This window comes from Eumetopias jubatus, unplaced genomic scaffold (genome assembly GCF_037043125.1).
Source record: "Eumetopias jubatus isolate StellerSeaLion01/CBP00866 unplaced genomic scaffold, mEumJub1_p1.0 scaffold_10, whole genome shotgun sequence".
In the NCBI taxonomy this organism is placed as follows: Eukaryota; Metazoa; Chordata; class Mammalia; order Carnivora; family Otariidae; genus Eumetopias; species Eumetopias jubatus.
In genome coordinates, this window is record NW_028274816.1 from 47,625,122 (window position 1) to 47,649,879 (window position 24,758).

Sequence of the window (24,758 nt, forward strand, 5' to 3'; positions counted from 1 at the left end):
GGGGAAGGGGCGGGGACGTCGGCAGTGGGCGGGGGCGGGGGCGGGGGTGGCCGGGACGGGGGCGGGCTCTCCGGGCCCCCATTGGCTACGGCCCCCCCCCACACGAGGGCTCCCCCCATCTCCCCCCGACATCAGTCCGTCCCGCTTCCAGCTGCTGCAGCCGAGCCTTCACCGCCTCGGCATCCAGCCGCCCCCTGCTCCGGCCCGGAATGGCGACCCCGACCCAGGCCCCCACAAAGGGTGAGCGTTGCCTGGGGAGAGGGCGCGCGGGTGGGGAGGGAGGCTCCGGGATCTTAGAGCTTAGGGGAGAGGATCTAGGGAGATTCCAGTATTGAAAAGGGAAGGGAATGGGGAAGGGGATGTCTGTTCCTTCCATGGGCGGAGGCCCCTGCAGTGCACCCCTTGGCGCCCCTCCAGGCCTCTTGGACACCCCCTCCCGGTGGTGTCGTTCCTGTGCGGGACCCGCGGTTGGAGAGCGGCAGTCCCGGGAGAAAGGATGCGCGGACCGGTAGCTATGGCAACCGGGCGGCTGGTCCTGCACAGCGGCGGTAGCGGACGCGAAGAGCCTTGGCTTCGAGGGTGGGAACGGGTGGGTCTGCGACCATAGGGGCTCTCGCAAATTTCAGGGTTTCCGAGGGGGGGCAAAGGGAAGGGGGGCATATCCCTCTCTTTCCCAGCGCTGGCTCCTATGGTGGGTGTCTCCTGAAATCCCTGACAGGCAGGTTCCGCGGGAAGGAGGGAGCAGGACGGAGAGAGAGTGGGGACAGAGCTGGAGGAAGTGAGAGAGAGATGGAAGGAGACAGAAGAGAGAGGGAGATGGAAAGGAATGTGAAAAATTGACTGAGAGCCTGAAAGAGAGAGAGCAAGAGAGGCAGGAGATCCAGAGCCAGAGACCCAGAGGGAGACCCGGGGAGAAGACAGATATGAGGCTGCAAGAGATTGAGAGTGAAGGGGAAGGCGGAGAGCAACAGAAAGAGATGCAGAGAAAGAGAGAAAATCAGAGACAAAGAGACAGGCATAGAGAAATTCACAGAGGAGGAGTGAGGAGGAGAGAGAGAGAGAGATGGACCCACAGCTTGGGAGAGAGATAGCGGGTGGGGCCAAGCCACTGCAGTGAACCCCCCTTGGGCAGGAATGGATGGCAGGACCCTCGTTCCCAGCCCACATGCAGGGGTGTTATTTGGTCCAGGAGGTGCACTCGGGTGTGCACACAGATGTCCCTTCTTCACCCCCATCCAGCCACATGGCGATTTACATTTCACACCCCTCAACCCAGTTATGAGCCCACTTAAACACTCACTGCCCCCTAACAGCCCCCTTTCTTGAGCCTGCCTCTGCAGAGGAACGGGGGAAGAATGCTCTGATGGGGGTGGGGGTGGGGTTTCCAGCACTGAGAGCAGGGCCAGAGGGGATAGGCCAGTGGCGCTCAGGAGCCCCTGGTGGTGAAGGGAACCCTAATTCCATCCGATCTCCCTTCCCTGCCCCCTTTCCGGGCAAGCAGGGGCTGCTGCACTGAGCCATATCTGCAGAATTTGAAGCAGGGCGGGGGGGGGGCTGCAGAGGCTGGAAGCCACCCTAGGGAGAGGGGGCAGGGCTGAGCCAGCGGGCCTGGCAGGAGCCCAGGGCTTCTTTTCGCAGAGATGGTGGTTAACAGGATCGATGGCAGCAGATGGGCAGAGGTGGGAGGACAGACGCCTCAGCCCCACCCCCCCACCTTTTCCCCAGTCAAAGCAGAAGAGGGGACCGCAGGTCTTGGGAAACCCCGGGGGGGGGGGTGGGAAGGAAGAGCATGTTATGTGTTGCACCACTTAAACTGATTAATGGATTCTGGGGGGCGCGGGGGGGGGGAAGCACAGGGGAGGGAGATGAAGGCTCTCCCACCCAGTCAGAAAGCAGGAGGGAGCGATGGGGGCAAACAGAAAGGGGATGCAGGAGCACAACCAGGCCCAGGTCCCTATCCTTGAGAAGGACCCTCGGCTTGGCCAGAAGCCAGCCCTGCAGGTGCAACAATGGGAGGTACAAAGGGAGCCAAGGGAGTCAAGATTGGCCCCGGAATTAGACACCTAACCCCCAGGACCCCACCCAGCCTAGGGTGCCCAAACCCATTACTCTCTTCACCTCTTAAGATGCCCCAGTTGCCATAGCAACCACCTCCTTCCTGATATCTCCCTGGCAACTGGCCAGGAGTGGTGCACACTTCTCTTGCCTCCTGGCTCCACCCTTAGCCCAGCCTCGCCCCGAGGAACCAGATTCCTGGGGCAGCAGGGACCAGAAGAGGGACTTCTGCATACAGCCCGAGGAACCCAGGGTAGAACCAAAGAGGATTCTGGAGCAGGTGCTCACCCAGTGGGCTCCTGATGGTTTGGGAAGGCAGGGTGCTTGGAAACACAGGAGACAAAGTAGGATAATCCAACCGCTCCACCTCTGATGCAGCTTCCTGCAGCCTAGCAGGGGCTCTCCTTCATTCATTCATTCACTCACTCGCCCATTCATTTATTCATTTCTTTCTTTCATTCATTCTAGAAAACTTCTTTGAAAGACTTTTACAAATGTCAGGATTAATGGCAGAGGAATCAAAGAAATTTCCTCCCCATCTGGTGGAGGAGCTAAGACAGCACGTATGACCCTAAAATAACGTTTCCCCATCTTGACGTTTTCGAGTATGATTTTTGCCTTAGCCAGATGTTCCCCACACTCGTATTTAGCATTTTGCCTTTAAAGGATTAGCTTTTTGAAAAACTTAATTAGCTTCATTTTATATGACCATCACAAAAGGAAAATTCCTCTCTCTCTCTCTTTATTTTTGCCTTCAAGGCAAGTATGAACATGATCTTAAACAAGTGACTCCACGTTTCTGGGCCTCAGTGTCCTTTTCTGTGGAATGAGGATGCAAACAGCCCCTGTATGAGGGAGCGGCTGTGTGGATGGAGGTGTGTTAACGCCTGTGAAGTGCTTAGAACAGAACCTGGCATGGAGTCAGTGCTATCAAATGCTGGTTAGATAAATAAATAAAGGAGAAAACCAAATAATGTCACAAAATTCTACAGAGCTATCACTGCTGAAGGCTGTGAGCCCAAGGACAGTGTTCTCGCAGGAAAAGAGGGAGCTTAGCAAGGTGGAAGGTGTTAAAGACACCTCCGCACCGACCTACGACTTCCTCCTTGAAGACAGGACAGGAAACTGAGGAGGACGAACTTACACACTACGAGAAACGGTGCTATTTCGAGTCTTGCCTGGGTGCCACCTGAATCAGTCAGTTTAGGCTAGAGTGTGCTGTGGTAACAAATAGTATCAAAAATCTCAGCGGCTTCTGACAACCAAGGTTGAAGTCTCACTTACACGATACCTCCATCTCAGGTCAGCCGGGGGTCTCTGCTCGCCAAAGAAAACTTCATGTCCTCAGGCCAACAGGCAAAAGGGAGCTCTTGTAAGAACCCTTAAATGCTCCAGCCTGCAAGTCACATGAGGCTTCCACTCACAGTTCATTGGCCAGAATTAGTCACGTGGTCTCCCCCCACCTCAAGGCAGCTGCCATCCTTCCCTGAGCCTCCAGAACATTAATGACAGTGCATTAGTCCTCACAGGCAGAGGCTTTGCCCTCGCAGCCCTGGTGCTCCTCGGCTAGTGGTGCACGCTTTGCCGAATTCGGCTCTAGACAAGACAGAATGTACTGAGAGCTGTCGGGAATTAGGGAGCCATCAGGATGGGCTCCTGAAGGGGAATTATGGTTTGGGACAGGGAGGTGGGGGATGGGGAAAAGTAAACACACACACACACACACACACACACACACACACACACACATTTTATCCACACATTAACATTTCTGAAATTGGGGTGAGTCTTCTAATGGATGGGTATGTTTCATATGGTAGAGTTCCATACATATTCAACATATATACACACACTGAGAAAGCTATTATGAAGTCAATTTTGAATCTTAAAATTGATGATGTCTTACAAATAAGTCATAAAGTATATATTATATGTAATATAATATAGAGTATATTATAGGACAGCTCCTCTGCATTGGATTCGGTGGCAGGAGCGAGTGGATGAGAATAGTAGCCACAGTGCCTGACTTTTTTGGGAGCTATCAGATGACTGAGAAGTTTTAGGGAGTATTCGGGGGAAGTGGATACACTCAGCAGCTTCCCAGTGGGATTGGAGTCTGTTAACCCCAGCATCAGATGCAAATAGGAAGGTGTATGTGTTTTTCAGGAAATGAGTCCATAGCTTGCCTCAAACTTCCACACGGGGCTAGTTCCAGGACTGCCGTGTATAGTTTGGTAGGTTGTGCACTGAACGAGGGAAGGTACTAATGAAAGGTGTGAGTGGGGGCTGGAATCCAGCCTATGCTCCACTTTTCAAGCCTTGTGTCCTGCCATGCATGAGGCTCTATCATTCAGATCAAGGGGCGTCTTTATCTGATTTCTACCCAGAAAGCACTGGGCCAGTGGCCCCATCTGGAGTCTCAAAAATGTTAAGAAACCCAGTGTTGAAATATTTTTTTTTTCCCTCTCTCTCTTTTCCTGCCTTCCTTGCCACAGTTCCTCAGGAACCTGACCCATTTTACTATGGTGAGTGGCAGATTCTGATGAGGGTACCCTGGGGCTGGATAAAGGGGTGGTTGCAAGTCCCCACAGGTTATTGCTGAAATGGCTTCAGCCCTGGCAACATGATACCTGCTGGGCCACTGGCCATGTGACCGTGCAGATTCAGTTTACATCGGCTGGACTCATAGACGGCAGAATCGGATTTGGGGGGGTGGGTTACCCTCTTTGGACCTCCTTCAGGCTTCATCAGGACTCTGGGCTGGCACATTGTGGTCATCAGAGAAGCATACAACTCTGAGGCCATGCTGCCTGGATTCGAATCCTGGCTTATCCCCTCACTAGCTGTGTGGCCTTGAGCAAGCAACTTTTCCTCTTCTGTAAATAAGGGATAGTATTAGTCTCTACCTATGAAGCTTATGGGAAAGATTTACTTGGGTGATGCCATTAAATCATCCCCACAGCACTGAAGTTTAAAGAAATTACCCCCGTGTCTAGCAGACCTGGCCTGGGTTCCCTCTCTAAACACTCCTCTGCCCTCTCCCTTTGCTCACTCATACTTTTCCTACAATATACCAAATTCTTTCCCACCCCAGGGCCTTTGCATGTGCTGTTTCCTCTGCTAGGAATACTCCTCATCTAGCTCTCCACACAGCTGACTAAGTCTCCTTTTCCTTCTTCAGGGCTCAGAGCAAATACCGACTGCTCTGTTAGGAGAGGCCCTTCCTGACTCTCTGCCAACAGGAGCCACAGATACAACCAGTCATAGTCACATGGCCAGATGTTTCATTTTATTTCGTTCTGTGCTTTATCACAATATGAAAGTCAATTCCCTGAGGCAGAGGCCTGGACACTGCTGGTACCGAGTTCGTGCCCTATAAATTCGTATTTCAATAAATACAATCGGCCCTTGAACAACTTGGGAATTAGGGTTGTGCCGACCCCCCCATGCAGTTGAAAATCCACATATAACTTTTGACTCCCCCAGAACTTAACTACCAATAGCCTACTATTGACTAGAAGCTTTACCAATGACATACACAGTTGATTAACACGTATTTTGTATATTATGTGTATTATGTACTGTATTCTGGCAATGAAGGAAACTAGAGAAAAGAATGTTATTAAGAAAATCATAAGGAAGAGGGGCACCTGGCTGACTCAGTCAATAGAGCGTGTGACTCTTGATCTCGGGGTCGTGAGTTCAAGCCCCAAGCTGGGAGTAGAGCTTGCTTAAAAAAAAAAAATCATAAGGAAGAGAAAATACATTTACAGTGCTGTACTGTATTTATTGGGGAAAAAAATCTGCATCTAAGGGGCCCTGCGTGTTGTTCAAGGGTATTTACTGTGGCATATTAGACAAGAATGCTTCTTATGAAGGAAAATACAGGCAAGAATAAGATTGTAAATGTTGAGGAGAGGATGGGAAATTCTAAATAGACAAGGTTTCAGAGAAGGTTTCACTGACATGTGACTAAAGCCCAGAAATTGGTAAGGAAGGAAAATTGGCGGCGGGGGGGGGGGGGGAGGTGTGGGGACCTTTCAGGCAGAGGGCACAGCAAATGCAAAGGTCCTGAGGTAGGACCATACCTGATCTGCTCCAGGAATGGCAGAGAGACCAGTGTCCCCGGAGTAGGGGACTGAGGCAGAAAATTGAGTGGGGTGAGGTCTGAGAAGGAACAAGGACCAGGTGATGCAGGGCTGGGTGCGCTGTGGTGAGGTCTTCAGCTTTTCCTTGGAATGCAATGGAAGCCAGGGTGAAGTGGGGTCCTCCAAGTTTGGGGACTCTGATCTGACTTGGGTGTTAGCAGGATCCCTGTGACTGGGGTGCAGGGACACCACAGAGCATGTTGCTTGCTGCGATAGTTCAGACAGGTGACAATGGTAGACAGGACCAGGGGGAGGCAGTAAAAGGAGGTGCGATATATGTATCTATGATGTAGAGGATGGTTTTATGTATATACAGAGCATGGTGGGAAGGGTGGAGGGTAAAGAGGTCAAGGGAGCTCCCAAGCTCCTGCTGTCCATCCTCATACTAGCCCACTGGGGGAGCCTCCGGCATGGCCCGCAGCATCCCTGGGCTCTGGGCCTCTGGCTGGGCAACCTCGAAGCCAGGGAGGGCTGAGGTGTTACCCACGTTGATGTCCCCCATTATCTCCCCCAGACTACGACACTGTGCAGACGGTGGGCATGACTCTGGCCACTATATTGTTCCTGCTGGGCATCCTCATCATCATCAGTAAGTGTGACCCTTTTTCTAGGCTCCAAAGTGCCTCAAAGAGGGCTGCTTCGGGGTCCCTGGGCACCTACGGTTTCCCTGCTGGCTTCTGTCCAGACCCTTATGTCCTGTCTCGTTGTGTCTCTCTCTCTCCTAACAGGCAAGAAGGTGAAGTGCAGGAAGGCGGACTCCAGGTCTGAGAGGTCTGGCAGCAGTAGGGAGAGAGAGGAGAGGGGCGGGAGCAGCCTGGGGTGCAGGGGTATTTCCCCAACAGAAGGGCCCCAGGGTCCGCCCACATCTTTCTCATGAAGCCTGTGGCTAATTGGATTTCTTGATGCTTTTCTCTCTGATCCGTCGCTTCCACAGTCCAACATGCAAATCCTGTAAGTCGGAGCTTCCCTCCTCAGGTGAGGATGAGGAAGGGTGTGGTTCTGGGAGGAGGAGGGATGGGGGCAAGAAGGGGAAGGGGGGCCGCACTGGGTGTCCCGTAGAACGATGCCACCCACGAATGGACCAGGGGAACTGCAGTGGGAGCTGAGGCCCCACCGATGGAAGAGGTTAACCCACAGAGAGTCAGTGGGATGTGGGAAATGTCCTAAAAAGTCCGCGGAAGCTTCCCAGAAACAAGTGGAGAAGCTCCGGGAAAGCAAGGTTGAACTAATTCCCCAGGGGAGAAAGCCACAAGTCCGTAAAGAGAGGGGGGGTGCACAGTCCAAAGGGGGGCAGAGCTGAGCACTACAGGAGGCAGGAAGATGGGATATTTTCCAGACCTTATTGCCCAGGTGGGAAGACCGAGGATGAAATGATCAAGAAAAATCAAAGAGACGGGTGCCCGGCTGGCTCAGTGGGGGGAGCTTGTGACGCTTGATCTCAGGGTTGTGAGTTCGAGCCCCACGTTGGATGTAGAGAGTACTTAAAAAAAGGAAAAAGAAAGAAAAAGGGAGGGAGGGAGGGAGGGAGGGAGGGAAGGGAAGAAGGGGGGAGGGAGGAAAGGAGGGAAGGTTTTTTGAATAATTGTATCAAAATAACAAAAGGAGAGACTTATAGGATACAGCTTTAAAAAACTGATTTTGGAGAAGAGAACACAGGGATGTAAGGAGCATGACGATGGAAAATACAGGCAAAGGATGACGCGTGAAGAGGATGGAGGGTGTGTGTTGGGGGGTAAAGGGTGGAAGGGTGGAGAGTGTGGAGGGAGTGAGGGGTGGGGAGGAGGGGGTGGCAGGCATGGAGAGGTGAGGGGTATGAGGGGTGGGAGGGAGTGAACGGTGTGAAGGGGGTGGGGGTGTGAAGGGGTGAGGGGTGGGGGAGTGTGAGCGGGTAGGGGTGTGGGGGGGGCAGGGGTGGGGAGAGAGGGGTGAAGGAAAGGGTGAAGGGGTGAAGGAGGGGTGAAGGAAGATGGACAGAGATTAGGTTGTAGGAGGGAATAAACTGTAGATGAAAGATTGTGACTCCTTGGGGGTGTTAATTCAAATTATGTAAAAATATCTTGACCTGTTTTTAGTGGGACTTCATTCTTTCCAGGGACTTACACAAATCAGAAATGGGGATCTCTCTGCCTCTCATAAAACGTCTCAGAACTAAAAAGTGGGCCTTGGGGTACTCAATGCTTGGGGGGATTTGGTGTAGAATTTGATGTGTTTTGTTTCATGTTCTTTTCATGAGATTTAAAAACTCTAATGGGGGTTTGTGGATGACTTTGTGGATGGCTGGGGGGGGGCTAGCACCTGGGGCAAGGTCTCAGAATATGCCCAGGACTGTGACCCACTCCAGTGGAGTGATGGTCCCAAGTGGGTGCGAAACAGGGGAATTCCGGCTGTGTCCAAATGTTGGGGAGACAGGGTGTGGGCCTGGGATGGGGGTGTAGGAGGAGGCTGGGGACACATGACGGGGATGGAGACTCCAGGGGGACACCCCAGAAAGGCCCAAGTTGGGCCAGGGGTCTCCAGCTTCATCACAAGTGTGTTCCTCTCCATGACAGTGTCCTGTGGGGCAGGACAAAAGCCACACAGGTGTCCCTAAACGGATCAGGGTGTGGGGAGGCAAGTCATTTCCCAGTGTTAGCTCAAGGGTGACAGTCCCTGCGGGTCTGGCTTCCGTGGGAAGAGGGGGGCGGGGGCGCACTGGCTGTGGGAGGGGCTGCTTGCACAGGTGCAGCAGGTGGCTGACGCTCCGTCTCTCTTTCTCTCCACCCGCCCCCCTGGTCCCCAGCCCCTGGAGGTGGCGGCGTGTAAAACCAGCCCCGGGCACCTCCACTGCTGTCCCTGCCTGAGTGCGGAAGCCTGAGGACCGGGTGGAGGCGGTGGGGACCCCAGCCTTGCGCCGGGGAGCGCTCCCCCGAATGAGCCGTCCCACCCACCCGAGGCTGGTGCCGCTGCACCCCGCTGCCCCTCCCCAGGCCTTGGCAATGACGACCCCCCGAAAGAGCCCGTCTGCATCCCGGATCCAGGGACTCAGGCCTCCAGCTCCTGGGGTCCGGGAGTCCAGCCCCAGCCCCCCAGAATCCCCACGTACTGCTCCCCTGCACCTCCCCGTCTCCCCTCCGAAGATCGGTTTCCCTGCACCCTTGGAGTCTGTGTCTTGAGCTTAATAAATGTGCATTTGGTTTTTTCCCCTGTTCTGTCTGTGAGTTCTCATCTGTGGGGACAAAACGGGGGAGAGGGCAAAACCGAACCTTGGGGGAGCTCTCTCTCTCCCATCCCCAGACTCGCCCCCTCTTTCTTCCTCCCCTCCCCCAGCGCCCCAGTGGTCACCGCCTGTCTCAGAGACCGGGAGTTTCCCCTCCCCTGCTCAACGCCCCCTCCCCAGTTGCCCCTTCCCGTCTCTTCCCCGCTGCTCCCCCGCCCCCCCCCCCCCGCGCCCAGCCGGGACCCCAGAGTAGACACCCCGCCCCCGCTCCCCCGCCTCCCCAAAGGAGCCGCACCCACCAAGACCTGCGGGCGATCTCCCCCGCCTCGCTCCCCCAGCGGGTGGGTGGAGGCCACTAACCGGCCTCTCACCCCTGCCCCCCATCGCCCTCAGCGTCTCCCCCTCCTGCTCCCACCGCGGGCTCTGAAGCCAGGAAACCCGAGAGGAAATGACTGAGCCCGTCTCGGTCCCCGCCCGCCAGCTCTCCCCTGGCCACACCCTCCGCCAGGACGCAGCCGCCGCCGCTGCCCTCTGTCCACGAGGCTGCCGGCTTGGGACCCCCCGGCTCTGACGTAAGTCTCGCCTGCGATCCGCCGGCGCCCGCCTCCCCTCTGCCCAGGGGCCGGGCTCAGGTGCCTGGAGGACTGCTCTCTTCGGTCGGTGCCTCTCGGCCCCCCACTCATGCTCACGTCTCCCCGCCTGCTCTTGGGCACTGCGGTGGGCTGCGGGCGCCTCTTCCTCCTGCCTCAGTCTCCCCAGCTCTCCGCTATCGTTTTCGGGCCGGGTGTCCTAGAGGTGCCCAGCATCCTGCTCTATTGTCCTGAGGCGGCGAGGCCCCTAACACCAGCTCACTTTTTCCTCTGAGATCAGGAGCACATTACTCATTCTTCCTCTTTCCCCTCCTTGCTGACTCCTCGCCTCTGGGGACAGCCCCGGAGGGAGGCACCAGGCCCCCTGATCTACTCCTGTGCCCTGTACAGTCTTGGTGGGGTAAGTTCTTCTCAGCTCCAGGGGTGTCCCTGTGCAGTGACTGCTGCTGGAAGCCCCATTTGGTCTGATGCTTCTTGTTTTCTCTGGGGGCCTGCAGCGATGGAAGAAGGGGGTGGTTGCTGGGGACCTCCCTCCACTTCTAGAACCCTCCCTCTGCCCTGGAAACCAGCTGTCAGCCCAGGCAGGGGGTCCTTGAAGCCAGAGGTGCTTGCTCTGGGTAAAGAAGGGGCTGCAAGATCCCCAGAGGGGGCTGGTGTGTGTGTGGGGGGTGCTGCCCGGGGGCCTGCCTCAGTGACATCATGGCTGATCCCAGCTCCGGCTCGCCCCATAGATGTCGCCCTCTGGTCGCCTGTGTCTGCTCACCATTGTTGGCCTGATTCTCCCCACCAAAGGTAAGGCCGGCCCTTATGCCCACTCTTCCCAAGAGTGACTCACCTGGAGTGCCCTGGTGGGTGGGTGGGCACCTGTGGATTTGGATGCCCTGCCCTGTGTCTTCACCCTCCTACTGAGCCAGCACCAGGAAGTGGGGTCTTGATGAGGGGGCCAGGGTTACACCCTCTTTGGAACACCTCGCCCCTGGGTGGCCGCTTCCAATGAGTCTGGCCAGAGCCTGTCCTGCTGAGCATCCTCCATTTCAGCTCCAAGAAGAACTCACTGAGTTTAATTTGGCGGGGAGATGGGTGTCAATTTTCTACTGAGCAGCCAGGAACCCTAGGCTCCCAGCAAAGCAGCTCCCTGGATACCCGGGTGATACACGAGTAAGCAAAGGGGGTGAGCTGGGGCCAGTCCAAGAGTTGGAGGTGTCTCACCCCTGCCTGGGCAGGGTTTCCTGAAGGCAGTGCCCATGGTGGGCATTTGCAGGTGCTTTCTACATGGCAGGTGGTGCATATGTGAACTCATTTCGACTTAAGCTCTACTCCGTTATACGTATGGTCATGCCCGTTTTATGGATGAGGATACTGAGGCTCAGCAAAGAAAGTGCCCTGTGCCAGAGGCTAGTGAGTAGTGAGGCTGGGATATGACCATCTTTCTTGCCTTCAGAACCCGGGACATAACCTCCACTGAAGCTGCCCCATTTGTCTTTGATAAAATGGTTTTTACGTATTCTTTCAATCATTCACCAAGTATTCACTGAGCAGCTACTATGTGCCAGATCTTATTCTATGCACTGGGGAAACGGCAATGCATAAAACAGGAGCTCACATTCTAGTTGGGAAAGACAGGCAATAAACAATCCATCAGTAAATTATATGGTATGCTAGGAGGTGGTAAGTGCTATGGAGAAAAACAGAGCAGTGTAATGAGGATTGTTTAGACGGGGTGGCCAGGGAAGACCTCACTAGAAGGTGACATTTGGGCAGACACTTGAAGGAGATGAAGGAATGAGCCAAGCAGGTATCTGGGGGATGAGTGCTGTCCAGTGGGTATGAGGAAGAGCAGGGAGGCCCCGTGTCTGGGCTGGGGTGAACAAGGGCGGGGCGGGAAGAGGAGAGCTAAAAGGGGTGACAGGAAACCAGATGGACGGGGGGGTGGGGGGGCCCCATGAGTACTTTGGCTTGTATTAGGAGCAAGGAGGGGGCTCTGCACCAGCAGGGCCTTGACCTAACTCAGGGGTTCACAGGCTCCCCTTGGCTGCAGGAGGGGAGCAGACTGCAGGGGGCAGGGATGAAGGCAGGGAGCCCAGGGAGGGGTGTCCAGGCCAGAGCCGAGGAGGCTGGGCCAGGGCGGGAGCAGTGGCTGCATCCAGCACTGACTGCGTATCAGGGAGTGGGGGAGACCCTTCCCTCTGTCGTGTCCTTTCGCCCTCTCCATGGCTCTGAGAAGCAGATTCAGTTAGTATCTCCACTTTGCAGATGAGACAGCTGAGGCTCAGAGTTCACCCGCTCCAGGTCACATAGCGAGGAAGTCGTTGGAAGCAGAATTTGAGACCACAGCCCCGGCTGACTTTAGGACGTGGGTTCACTAGGCTAAATCGCCTCTTCTATCCCACAAGGATGGGCAGGGCGGGGGGCTGGAGGAAGGATGCTGGGCCTCAGCATTTCTTAAAACACTTCCAGGACCATGGACGGATACCCCAATCAAGTGTTTGTCTGTCTGGTGCTTCCACCAGCATGTCCTGAGCTACCACCCACAGCTTCAGAGGGGAGGGCAAGGTGGGGTTTTGGTGAGAGAAGGGGGACCAGAGGCTCCTCTCTGACTCCTAGCCCTTGATTTCCCAGGACATATATTGAAGGAGGCCACATCCGTTTCTCCAGCAGACCCAGTTCATGCCCTGACGCCGGCCCCAGGTGAGGAAAGAGGGCTGGCTCTATCAAGATCCTGTCACTGCAAATAACAACAGCCACAAAAAATCTAAAGCTCGGACCACTCAGGAATTTTGGGTTTGTGCAATCGGAAAGTCTGGTGATAGGCCTTCAGGCATGGCTCGGTCTAGGTGCTCAAATGATGCTATCAGGAACCTGTCTCGATCTCCCGGTTCTATCTTTCTTGTGTTGACTAGACTCTCCTTTTATGGGGCCAAGATGGCCCCTCGAGACCTGAGGCTTCCATCCTCCCTGCTAAGAAGCCAGAGGAAAGCGGATTTCCCCTTCCCCAATCCAGCAATAGTCCCACAACAGAGCGTCCCTGACCAGGCTCAGGTGACAAGTCCAACAGAGAGCTGGGATCATTGTGGCCACAGGCCAAAGCTGATTGGCCAGACCCCAGTCTCAGGTTCAACCTCCAACAAGGCTGATGCCAGCCTCACTGAATGAGGTGGACTCAGGGAAGGGTAGTTCATAAAGAAAGTTCCAGGGCCTCTTACCAGAGGTGGATGGATTCTGAGTAGGGGGATGCGCATCTGTGGGAGGAAAGATGCAGGCATGGCAGTTGGGCCGTTAGCAAATGGCTTGGTTAATTAAGTCATTTTAATTATATCAAAATTGAGTTGCTACGGAAATCCCACCACCACCCCGTTCCTCCACCCATGGACCTTCTCCACATCTTCTCTCTCTTCTCTCCCTGTTTCCGGACTCCAGACGCAGTCTACCCAGAACCCCAGTCCACTGCTCAGACAACCCTGCAGACTGGTGGTGAGTGAGGCAGGGGGAGGGGGCGGGAGCCTGGGCCTGGGGCAGACACGCTCCCTCTCTTCCTCTGACACTCCGGGTCCTTGCTTACTCACTTCAGTCCCCCAGCTCTGAATCCTCTGGCTTACTTTGTGGTGGGGCAGCCAGCCACCCACCTCCACTTCTTTAGAAACAAATCTTTTGAAATCATGAAAAATAATATGCATATTGAAATGTACAGAGCCCATAAACGTAGAACTAAAGCAGATTATTCTAAATTGAACCCCTGTGTAACCGGCACCCAGCTCAAGGAATAGACCTTTGCAAACACCGCAGCAACTCCCCATGTGCCAAGGCCACTCCTTCCTTCCTTTAATCTCGGTATCTTTTGCCGTTTTTGAGTTTTCAAACCAGTTTTGAACTGTTTCTTGGAGTATAAGATAATTCAAAACGTGCTCCCCGATTTTCCCCATGAATATTTAATGATACCATAGTACATGCCCACATTGTGCTGGGAAGTCATGCAGATATCATAGGCAAGATGAAATCCCTTGGTCGATCCTCATTCTGTTCTCTCCCCTTGTCTCTGAGAGGCCCCCACTGCTGGCGCTGGATGGGGAGTAGCCCCCCAGTGATGCGATTCACTCATTGTTCCCCCTTCCCTCGCTCATCTGACCTGAGTAGGAACCACACGGGAGCAGGAGGAGGAGATCCAGACCCCGAAAATGGAGGAGACCCAGTCTCCGCAACCGACGGGACTGCATGTGCTTCTAGCAACAGATCCGAAGACCGTCAAGAGCAGCCCAGAAGGTAGGGCCTGGGACTAGAAGGGCAACATACAAATTTTGTTTAATTCTCTATCTGGGTCAGCAGTTCCCCAAGTACATTTCTCAGAGCACCCGTTTGGGGAATTGTTAATACATTTTCAAAAAACTCTGTTTTGATTTGCGGTCAAAGGTATTTGGGAAACTCTGAGTTAAAGTTAAACACATTTCTTTTTGGAGTCTTATTAATGCTTATTTGCAGTAAGCATCCCCTATAGGAGCTCCTAGTATGCCTCATTTTCCAAACCTGATGGACATGGGACTCTCTTTTGTTCAGGTTGCTTTATAGGGCTGGTACCTGGAAATGTGGGTGTAGGTGTTTCCTTTGTGTACCTCTTCATGTTAGAGGAGGAGATTTTCAGTTGCAAAATACTGCAAATGCAACTAAAAATAAAATAGATTTATTGGCTATATGTGTTCTGTAAAGTCCAGATATGCGATTTCAGGAACAGCTGGATCAAGGTGCCACAACACTGTCATCATAACTGACTTGCTCTCTCTCAGCTCTGTTGTCTACGTTCTCAAGTTCTCAAGTGGCTTTTCCCCTCTTGGTGTCAAAGATAGTCCCATAGTTCTATTTAGGTCACAAACCTAGCAGATAGAGCCCATCTCTTTCTCATGTCTAGCCCAAGGCATAGAAGTGACTCTCACTGGCCCAGCTGGGGTCACATACCCATGTCTGGCCAAAGGGAGTCAGGGAAATGGATGCTCTGACTGGTTAGGCCCGAGTCTTGTGCCCACTCTGGGGCTGGGGAGCAGGGTCAGCCCTGTCTGAACTACAAAGGCCCAGAGTCAGGGAAGAGGTAGTTCCCCTCAGGACCAGTGAGTAGTTAACATTTCAGAGACGTGGTAAAGGCAGCTGAGCCGAGGTAAAGGCAGCAGGTGGGCTCCAATGCCTGTCTGACCCATATTTGAGGAGCTGCCCCTACTGGAAAATACTGTAGCTTGAGCCATTCCCAGGCTGACATGTATGCACAGTGGTGCAGACTGGGCACTGCACAAGAGCATCACCTCTAAGGCCATGTCATTCCCCTTGTGGATTTTTATAATCGTTATAGTTTTCCAGTGATGGCGGTAAAGCATCTAATTCTGACAGAGCCTGTCTATTAAAACAATTTTACCACAGATGGAAATACAGTGTCTTGGAGAAGAGAATTTTTCTATTTTCCACAAAAGGGGAGGTGGGGGGGTATAGTGACTGTGTCCACACTTCCCAATTGAGAAAACATTCTCACATCTCCAGATTCACTTGCTGTGAGTCCGTGTTGACCCAAGTTACTCTGTGTTATGATATCATGTTCCTGATTATATGGGACAGAAATTCAGCCGGGCTGAGGGGGCCATGGAGCCAAGAGATAAAAGGCACCTCCGAGCCCCCGGCTCACTCAGAGCCTGAGCACGAACGCCCCCAGCGCCTCTCTCCCTCCTTCATCTTTGTTTCTCTTGTGCTGGATCTTGTTTTCCGCCTGGTAAAGAAATGGTTCCTGTCATCTGCAAGCTCAGAGCTCTCAGACTTCACCTAGCTGCCCCTCCGAATGTCTACTTGGAATGTGGAAGGTCCCAGGGAAGAAGGAGCCTGGGTCACATGCTCCCCCTTGTGGCCTGTGTTACAATAGAACCAGATGGACTGGGGAAAGCGGGAGCAGGCCCCCCAAAGAAAGGGGAAGCTGGCCCCAGGAGGGAGGGGTGAGAACCAGCTGCAGCTATGGGGTAACAGTGACAGCCAACATTTGCAGAGAGTTTGCTCCCTGCCAGGCCCTGTGCTAAGCTTTCCCGCCCTCACTCATTCACTGCTCACAGCCACCCTGCCTGGTAGGAACTGTAGAAACCTCATTTTACAGGAAAGCAACCGGGGCCCAGAGAGGTTACTCTGCCGGCCCTAGGCCGCACAGCCCAAAGCGGCAGAACCAGAATCTGAGCCCAGGCTCTCTAGCACTGGCGTGCCTGAGCACTCTGCAGCACCGAGGCTGGCCTTTACATTCTCTGTGGTCTCCGCACGTCTGTCCTTGCTGCTGGTCTGGATTGAGCCTTCCCTTGACCAAAGCTTTCCCGAACATCTCGTGATCCTCGCCTGTCAGTTCATACTTAAGAAGTGAGGTGCTGGGGCGCCTGGGTGGCTCAGTCTGTTAAGCGGCTGCCTTTGGCTCAGGTCATGATCCCAGGGTCCTGAGATCGAGCCCCGCGTCAGGCGGGCTCCCTGCTTCTCCCTCTCCCTCTGCCCTGCTCATGCTCTCGCTCTCTCTCAATCCTGGTGCTGGGCCCGTGTTCTGGAGGTGCCCCTGCCTGGCTCAGAAGGATACTATCCATTGCTTCCCTGATTACGAGGCAGCCCTGGGGGAGGGGGAGGGGGGCTGGGACAGCTGGTCTTAACCTGGGAGTGCAGGCTCATTCAGTATTTCCATACCTGCCATTCCTTGCTGTCCCCGGGGTAGGAGTGGGGGGGTTGCCAAGCCTGCCTACTGAGTGTGTATATGTGGAGGAGAGTGTCTCCTGGGTACAGACATTCCTGAGACGTGGTCATCCCTTGTCTCCTCCACGACTCACTTCCTCCCTCTGCCACCTTCTAGCCACGTCCTCTGCCAAACCCACTAAAGGCACCACGCTCTCCAAGAAGCAGGCTCCAGGCAAAGGCGTCAGGCCGGACCTTGTCCTCGGGCCAACTGGTCAGTAACTCCCTTCCCAGACTGGAAACTGGCTATTTCCTCTTCACTCTGTATTTCTAGCACCTGGAACCCTGCCCAGCATGAAATAGTCCTCTGTAAACATGTGTTGGGTGGATACGTGAGTTCAAGGCTGGAAGAGACTGGTGGTGGTATAAGGTAGATACCCAAGAAATGTCTGGATAGACAAACGAATCCATGAATGATTGCAGCGTGCAAACCACCCTGATGCTCGGTGGCTTAAAATGACAACCGTTTATTTAACTCCCAAGGCTGCAATTTGGAAGTTTCATCTGGGCTCAGCTGAGTGGTTCTTCTGGTCTCAGCTGCCTTACTCATGCATCTGAGATCAGTTTGGGGGTGAGCAGGGAGCTCTGTCTCCAGGACACCTTGATCTGTCCCCTTGTGGTCTTATCGTCCACTTCCCCCCCAGCTAAGCCCACTGAACCGGTGGAAATGATATGTCCACAGGTCACATAGAGAATTCCTTCATTCAAAACATATTCACGAGCACCTACTATGTTCTAGGTGCCAGAGATATAGCAGTGAACAAGGCAGACGAAAATCTCTTCTCTCATGGAGCAGACATTCTAGTGGGGCATAGAGATAATAAATAATAATTATAAGAATTATGTATCAGGTGGTTTAAAGCTGCTATCAAGAGAAATAAAGCAGCATTAGGGGCAGAAGTGACTGGAGAGTATTTTCCATAAAGGGCCAGGGAGAGCGCCCTGAAAAGGAGCTGAGGGGGAATTGTGTGGATGTCTGGGCAGGGGTGTTCCAGGCAGAGGCAGCAGCCAGTGCAAAGGCCCTGAGGTCAGAGGGGCCTGGCATGGCCACCAGCAGGGTGGCCAGCGGGGCTGGAGCATCTGGTGAGCAGGGCAGTGAGAAGCTGAGGTATAGGGGTGGTGGAAGCCACATGATGTGTCATATGAGACTTTGGTCCTAAGTGTCCCAAGTCAGAGACCCAAGTCCCTCCCTTCCTGACTCCACCATTCACTACTTCACTCCACAGTTTTTGCTGAACTCTGACTTGCTCCCTGTCTGTTCCCCCAGGTTCCAGTGAGGAAAACCCCTTCTCCTATGGTAAGTTACCCATGGGAGGATGTGGGAAGAGGGAGGGAGAGAGGCAACTCTTGCCATACTCTGTCGTTTTTCTCTCTGCAGATGAGAACACTCTCCGGAAGCGGGGGCTGCTGGTCGCAGCTGTGCTGTTCATCACAGGCATTGTCATCCTCACGAGTGAGAATCGGAGCTGGGGGAGGCACCAAGCCTGGGAGGGAGGAGGCCTTGGCTTGTACTTTGACTCACGGGATCAGTTCTTGAAGCCCCCCCTCCTCAGGCAGAGTTGTTTTAAATGAAGCATATTAGCTACAGGTCCATATAAACCACGCCGGAAATCAGCGGCTCAAAATGATCACCATTTACTTAGGGCTCAATTGTGCCCTTTGGAAATGTGGGCTGGGCTCAGCTGGGTGGTTCTTCTGGTCACAGCAGGATGGCACAGCAACGGGGAGCCGTGTCCCCACAGCTTGGAGGGGTGACAGGAGGGAGTGGTGGTGCCAGGGGCTGGTGGGAGACAGAACTGTAGGTGGGGGCCACCGGCTTAAGCTTTGGCTCTGGGGAGAGGTTTCCAGCCCCTGCCCCCCAGTAAGCCCACCAGGAGGGAGCAGGGGTTGAGGGGATCACATACCTAATCCTCTCTCTCTGACCACAGCCTCCCTGCCAGTTAGAAGGCGAGGGGCCAGGGGATGCAGTCTCTTGCTGTGGGGGGGGGTGCAGCATTGCACGGAGCCCAACGTTGTACGGGGAATGGGGGCAAAGAGGGAATAACGAACAGAAAAACAAATTTTTCAAACAGTTTTTTAAATGCTGCAGGTGAACTAAAACACGCAGGCCACCAGTTTGCAAGCTCTCAGTGAAGTCATATAGCTTACACCAGATTTTATTCCCTCTCTTGCCCAACTTCCCCATCAGGAAAATACACACAGCCACATCTTTTCTTTGGTCTAAGGTGGGAGGCAGCACACTAAGAGCGGTGAGGAGAGATCGCTAGTGCCTCCTGCCCCACACCGAATCCAGGGGCTCGAGGAACACTGCTTCTGTTGTTTGTTGATCCTGACCCTGTGCTGGGGCCCCGTCGGCACCCCCCTCCCCCCACCATGGGAAAAGTGAGGCTCAGAGAACTGAGGGGTTTGCCCAGGGTCACACAGCACCTAAAAATCAGGGAAGGACTGGACCCAGGTGTGTGTGAGGGCAGAGCCTGAAAGTTAGCTCCTGGGCCATCAGTTGTTCTGGTGAGAGTCATTTGTAGGCACCTACTCTGTGCCCACCCTGTGCCCTGGTCCCTGCCCTCGGGGAGCTCACATCCAGTGGGGAGGGGGGAATGACAGTAAACAGGTAAGTGCATTAATGAGCAGAGTGGACACTGAGAGAGGTAATTGCCAGAAGGAAAAGAAAGCAGAATAATAAGCCAAGAGGGATGGGGAGAGACAGTCCCTCTAAAGAGATAAAATCAGGCCTGATGCTTGATGATGAGAAAGACGATTTAAAAAACAGGTAAAGGGAGCAGCAAGGACAAAGCCCCAGAGGCAGGAATGAGCTGAGCGTGTTGCAATAACCACAGGAAGAGGCTAGGGTGGCTGGAGCCCTGTGAGCCCGGTGGGGAATAGAAAGAGGAGAGGAGGCAGTGGTGGCAGCCAGGACACTTGTCTTCTGAAATCCCACCCCTCCATTCCCTTCAGTCCGGCCCCCTGACCCCCCTGTTGTCCATTAAGCCCACCTGTCTCCTCCTATCTCAGGGCCTTTACACTGGCCATTCCGCCTGTCTGGAACACCCTTCCTCGAGATGTCCACGTGGCTCCCCCCTCACCTCCTTCAATGAGGCCCCTCTAGTCATCACCATGGGGATGCCCCCGGCCCCTGGGGCTCCCTGCCTCCCTCCTGGCTTTGTTTTCTTTTGAGCACACATCACCATCTGATATCACTGTCCCTACACTTGATTCAGTCATTCTGCTCATTGTCGGTCTCCCCGACGAGAAAGCTCTACCAGGGCAGGGATTTTATTCATTCCTGTCCCTGGCTGTGCTCCCAGTGCCGAGGTCAGAGCCTGGCACATAGTAGGTGCACAGTAAATATTTGCTGAATGAACGAATCACACACAAGCTCGGATGGGTTTTCAAGCTCCTCTCTGTGTGTGAGAGGCTTGGGGGCCGTCGCACTAGCTCTTCTTCCATGTGCTTCTCATCTCTGGCTTGGGGTTTCCTTGGAGCTTTCTGAAGGGCAGGGCTGGTGGGCCTTGACCCCCAGCACCCAGAGCACATTCAGTAATCAATATTGTTCCAACTCATGACCGAACGTTTTCCTTCACCCACAGGTGGCAAGTGTAGGCGGTTACCCCAGTTATGCCGGAATCGTAACAGGTGAGACCATCAGAAGTAGGGGCCGGCAACCCAATCAATGGGCACCCCAAGACTGAGTCCCTACCAGCTCACCACGCCCAGCCACTTCTCTCCCCTCGTGGAGCCTACAGAATAGTCAGTAAAGCCCAGCCTGAGAGGGAAGACCCTGATGGAGCCAGAGCCGGGGCTTACGGCCCACAGCCCCTCCCCTCCCCACCCTGCCCAGCCAGAGGGCTGCCCGGCTCCCTGGGCACTGCCCCCCAAGTCACCCATTCTGTTCAGATGAAAAGTAAAGCACTGTGGTCCTTGCCCATGGTCTCTGATCATTCATGACTGGGGAGTGGAAGAAAGGGGCTGGCACTGAGGACGGCTCCCCTGAGGACTGAAGGGAGAGGGTCACAGACTCAAAAGCCAAGGCAGGGAATCCAGATAACATGGCCTGGCTGGTGTGAGGCAGGAGGGACGGGAGGGCAGGCCACGGGGCACTCTGGCCGGTGGGAGCGTCTGCGCTGGATTCGGCCCCCAGCAGTGTGAGACCCCTGGCCTGGTGTCCACGTGGTGTACCTACTCACCTTGGTAGGTAGTATTCGTAACTGGCCAAGCGCAAATGGAGGTCCTGGGCCCACGGGGGCCTACTTTTCTTTACACGCCAGATCCTCCCGTCACTGTGAGGGGCCCCACACACGAGTGTGGACACCCCAGCCTGCCCATCCAAACTCCACCCACACCCCCTGCCACAAAAGACTGCCTCTGGGCCACCTCTCTGTGGAGGGGGATGCCCACCAAGAAGGCCACGCAGGCCCTGGGGAGGAGGCCCCAGAGCCATTTGGGCGGGGAATTCCAGGGTCCCAGGGACCCAGAGCAGGGTCCAGAAGGGGTGCAGGCTCTGGTGGGCATGTCCTGAAGGCCCCGGAGAGGGGCTCCACCGGATAAGGCCAGAGTAGGCCCTCTGAAGCACGGGGCCCGGGGCAGAGGTCGCTCCCCCAGCGTAAGTGCCATCATGACAAAATACAGGGACAAGGTCCTGTTCACAGGGGCTTCCATAACAAGAGTTCATGGACCTCGGGTCAGAGCCTAGTCATGGGTTATGAAATCAGTTTCGTGGGCTGTGAGTAGCATAAAAAAGAGAAAAAAAAAAAGAAGTAATAGAATAGAAAAGAAAAATATCAGAGTATATCCCAAATAATCTGACTCTTTATATACTCTTCTCACTTGTTGGCATGTTTTCATCCCACCCGTATTATTATTCACTTTTTCAAGAGATCACCTCCCTTTTTTTTTTTAAGATTTTATTTATTTATTCATGAGAGACAGAGAGAGAGAGAGAGAGAGAGAGAGGCAGAGGGAGAAGCAGGCTCCCCCGGAGCAGGGAGCCTGATGCGGGACTTGATTCCAGGACTCTGGGATCATGACCTGAGCCAAAGGCAGACGCCCAACCATCTGAGCCACCCAGGTGCCCTCCCTTTTTTTTTTTTAAGACTTTATTTATTTATTTGACAGAGAGAGAGACAGCGAGAGAGGGAGCACAAGCAGGGGGAGTGGGAGAGGGAGAAGCAGGCTTCCCGCTTCTTCCCCGTGGAGCAGGGAGCCCGATGTGGGGCTCGATCCCAGGACCCTGGGATCACGACCTGAGCCGAAGGCAGATGCTTAACCGACTGAGCCACCCAGGTGCCCCGATCACCTCCCTTTTTAACATAATACATTTATTTTAAAAGGAACAATCGTATGTGGAAAACCAGTACTGCTTCATGTAAGTAGAAAGTAGCCATCAGGATAAATCCAGTGAGGGGCACCTGGGTGGCTCAGTTGGTTAAGCATCCAACTCTTGGTTTCAGCTCAGGTCATGATCTCAGGGTCGTGAGATCCAGTGCCGTGTAGGGCTCCATGCTCAGCGCAGAGTCTGCTTGAGGTTCTTTCCTCCTCCTTCTCCCTCCCCCTCTGCTCCTCCCCCCGCTTGAGCTCACTCTCTCTCAAATAAAAAAGAAATAGGATAAATCCATTGAAAACAAACGTGTTCTATGTGATATATAGCATGTGCATGTGTGGTATGTATTACGTATATGCATAGACATGTATAATACATGTATATTATATATGTGAAATGTATAGTGTGGAATATATACATATATACATGTGTATTGTATATATACAATATTTATAGTCTAAAAATATTTTTGATTGGCATCTACCAGTTGCTAATCAGATGCCTAGCCCATCAGGAGGACATGTCATTCATATATATGTTATATACACACACACACATACACACACACGCACGTGAGTGGATACAAACTGTGGCATATGTTGTGATGGGATACCACTCAACATGGAGGAATTGCAAAAGCATTAGTCTGAGTGAAAGGAGCCAGATACCAAAGTGCACAGACTGTCTACTACCACTTATGTGAAGTTCTGGAGTAAGCAAGATGAAGTGATGGTGATATAAGTCAGAATAATAGTTGCCTTTACCACTATTGTGGTGGCCCTCCTTTGCGGGCGGGGCGTCGACTGAGGAGAGGCATGAGGGAACTTTCTGGAAGGACTGGAATGTTCTGTGCCATGATGGTGGCACAGGTTACGTGAATGTCTTAATCGGCCAGAACTGGCTGAATTGTACACTTAGTTTCCTGTGCTTTAATACATGTAAGTTATACCTCAAGCCCAAGCACAAAAAAAATTGAAAACAAAAAGGCAGTTGTGTCTTGGGTGGTGATGACCTCTGGGTCCTGGATCAGGATTCTGAAGGTGCCATGGACAGGGGGGGCCTCACAACTGAGGTGGAAGGAGAAGCTCCCCAAGGGGGTTGGTTCAGTTATTGTGAAATTATAGGAAATATGTATATTGGGTTTTGCTCCCAGTTCCTGGCACAGAGCTCCTACAACCCCAGGAACTTCCTGGGTGATAGGAGCATCTTTTGTTCTAATGAGGCAAGGGATGGTAAGCTTCTAAATGGTTCTGATCACCAGAAAGGCCAAGTTATGATCAGAAGCTTGAAACTTCCAGTCCCGCCGCCATCCTCTGGAGGAGGGAGAGGGGCTGGAAGTTGAGTTAATGGTCAATCATGCCTCCATGATGAAGCCTCCATAAAAATCCCCAAATTATAGGGTTCAGAGAGCAACCTGCTTGGTGAACATAGCCACGTGCTGGCAAGGTGGTGGCACACCCAACTGCATGGGGGACGGAAGCTCCCATGCTCAGGATTCTCCCAGACCTCGCCCTGTGTAGTTCTTGACCTGGCTGTCCATCTGTATTCTTCATCATAGCCTCCATGATATAATAAACTGGTAAACATAAGTGTTTCCCTGAGTTCTATGAGTGTTCTGGTAAATAATCAAATCCAAGGTGAGGGAATCATGGGAACTCCCAATTTGTAGTCACATTTGACAGAAGTTGTGGGTAACCTGGGACTTACCAGCCATTGGCGTCAGATGCGGGGGGAGGGGCTGTCTCATGGGACCGAGCCCCTCACCTGTGGGGTCTGTGTTCACTCTGGTTCGTGTCAGAATTGAACTGAATTGTAGGACACCCCGCTGGGGTGACAGAGAATTGCTTGATGTGGTGATAGTATAAGTGTAAACAAGCAGCGCACAGGAGTGGAGGCAAATTTTTCCTTAGAGTCAGGTTTTGGGAATCATTTGCAAAGTCTTAGCCCTGAGCCCACTCCACGAGCCTTTCCAAAAAGCTTGTCAGCTCTTCATTCCCGAAATCAGGCCAACCCATTTTTGCTGGAAATTGACAGGAATAATCTCAAAATCTCAGTGGCTTACCATGGCAAAGGTGTGTTTGCACTCACACCTCATGCTCACCATGGATCAGCTGGGAGCAGTGATGTGCCCTAAGCTGATGGAGAAGCCACCATCAGAAACGTCCCCGGTCATCAGTGACAGAAAGAAGAGAGAAGAAGGTGAGACACACGCTGCCTCCTGTTGCCTCTGCCAGAAGGGACACACACATCATTCCTGCTCACATTGCATCGGCCAGAACAAATCACACAGCCACGTTTGAGTTCAAGAGGGCAAGAAACTACAATCTTCTTATAGTGAGGGAACTGGGTATTGCCACAGAGGAAAGTAATTATCTCACATACCAAGAATTCTGGAAGCAGAAACTGTATTCGGTGTCAAGGGACATAAGCCAGAAACAGCAGTGGCTTCAACAAGGTGTTTTGTTTCTCCCTCACATAACAGAACTATGAAGTGTGTAGTCTGAGGCTGGAGAAGGGGTTCCTTGGTGTCATAAGGGAATAGCACTGACTTACTGCTCTGCCATCCTTAGCATGTGGCTCTAATCCTCAAGATCACAAAATGGCTGCAGGAGCCTCTGCCATCATGTCATGTTCCAGAGGAAAAAAGCAAGAAGACAAGAAAAAGGTGTGGAGGGGAGAAGGCACCACCAGGTGAGTTTCATTCTTTTAAAAAGGGGATCCCAGGATCCCTT

The 24,758-nt window shown here is 53.3% G+C and overlaps 2 protein-coding genes across 3 annotated transcripts; both read left to right on the forward strand.

Annotated features, from left to right (window-relative positions):
• Positions 1-160: 160 nt before the first annotated feature.
• Positions 161-9,363, forward strand: FXYD7 (FXYD domain containing ion transport regulator 7). 2 transcript variants are annotated; one of them, XM_088028492.1, is made up of 6 exons: positions 161-240; positions 4,551-4,580; positions 6,718-6,792; positions 6,932-6,974; positions 7,138-7,178; positions 8,983-9,363. In XM_088028492.1, exons 1-6 carry the CDS (start codon positions 210-212, stop codon positions 9,003-9,005), a joined length of 243 nt encoding a protein of 80 aa, XP_087884618.1. In that variant the 5' UTR covers positions 161-209; the 3' UTR covers positions 9,006-9,363. The 2 variants fall into 2 exon arrangements, with proteins under 2 accessions (XP_087884618.1, XP_087884617.1); XM_088028491.1 differs by lacking the exon at positions 161-240 and having other exon boundaries at positions 4,481-4,580.
• Positions 9,364-9,832: 469 nt separating this feature from the next.
• On the forward strand, positions 9,833-23,615 carry FXYD5 (FXYD domain containing ion transport regulator 5). The gene is given in 11 exon segments (XM_028123632.2): positions 9,833-9,955; positions 9,957-9,971; positions 10,721-10,781; positions 12,609-12,677; positions 13,407-13,460; positions 14,121-14,246; positions 16,828-16,923; positions 17,977-18,006; positions 18,088-18,162; positions 20,297-20,342; positions 23,426-23,615. Coding segments are annotated over 11 exon segments (801 nt in total). The 5' UTR covers positions 9,833-9,847; the 3' UTR covers positions 23,547-23,615.
• Positions 23,616-24,758: the final 1,143 nt, after the last annotated feature.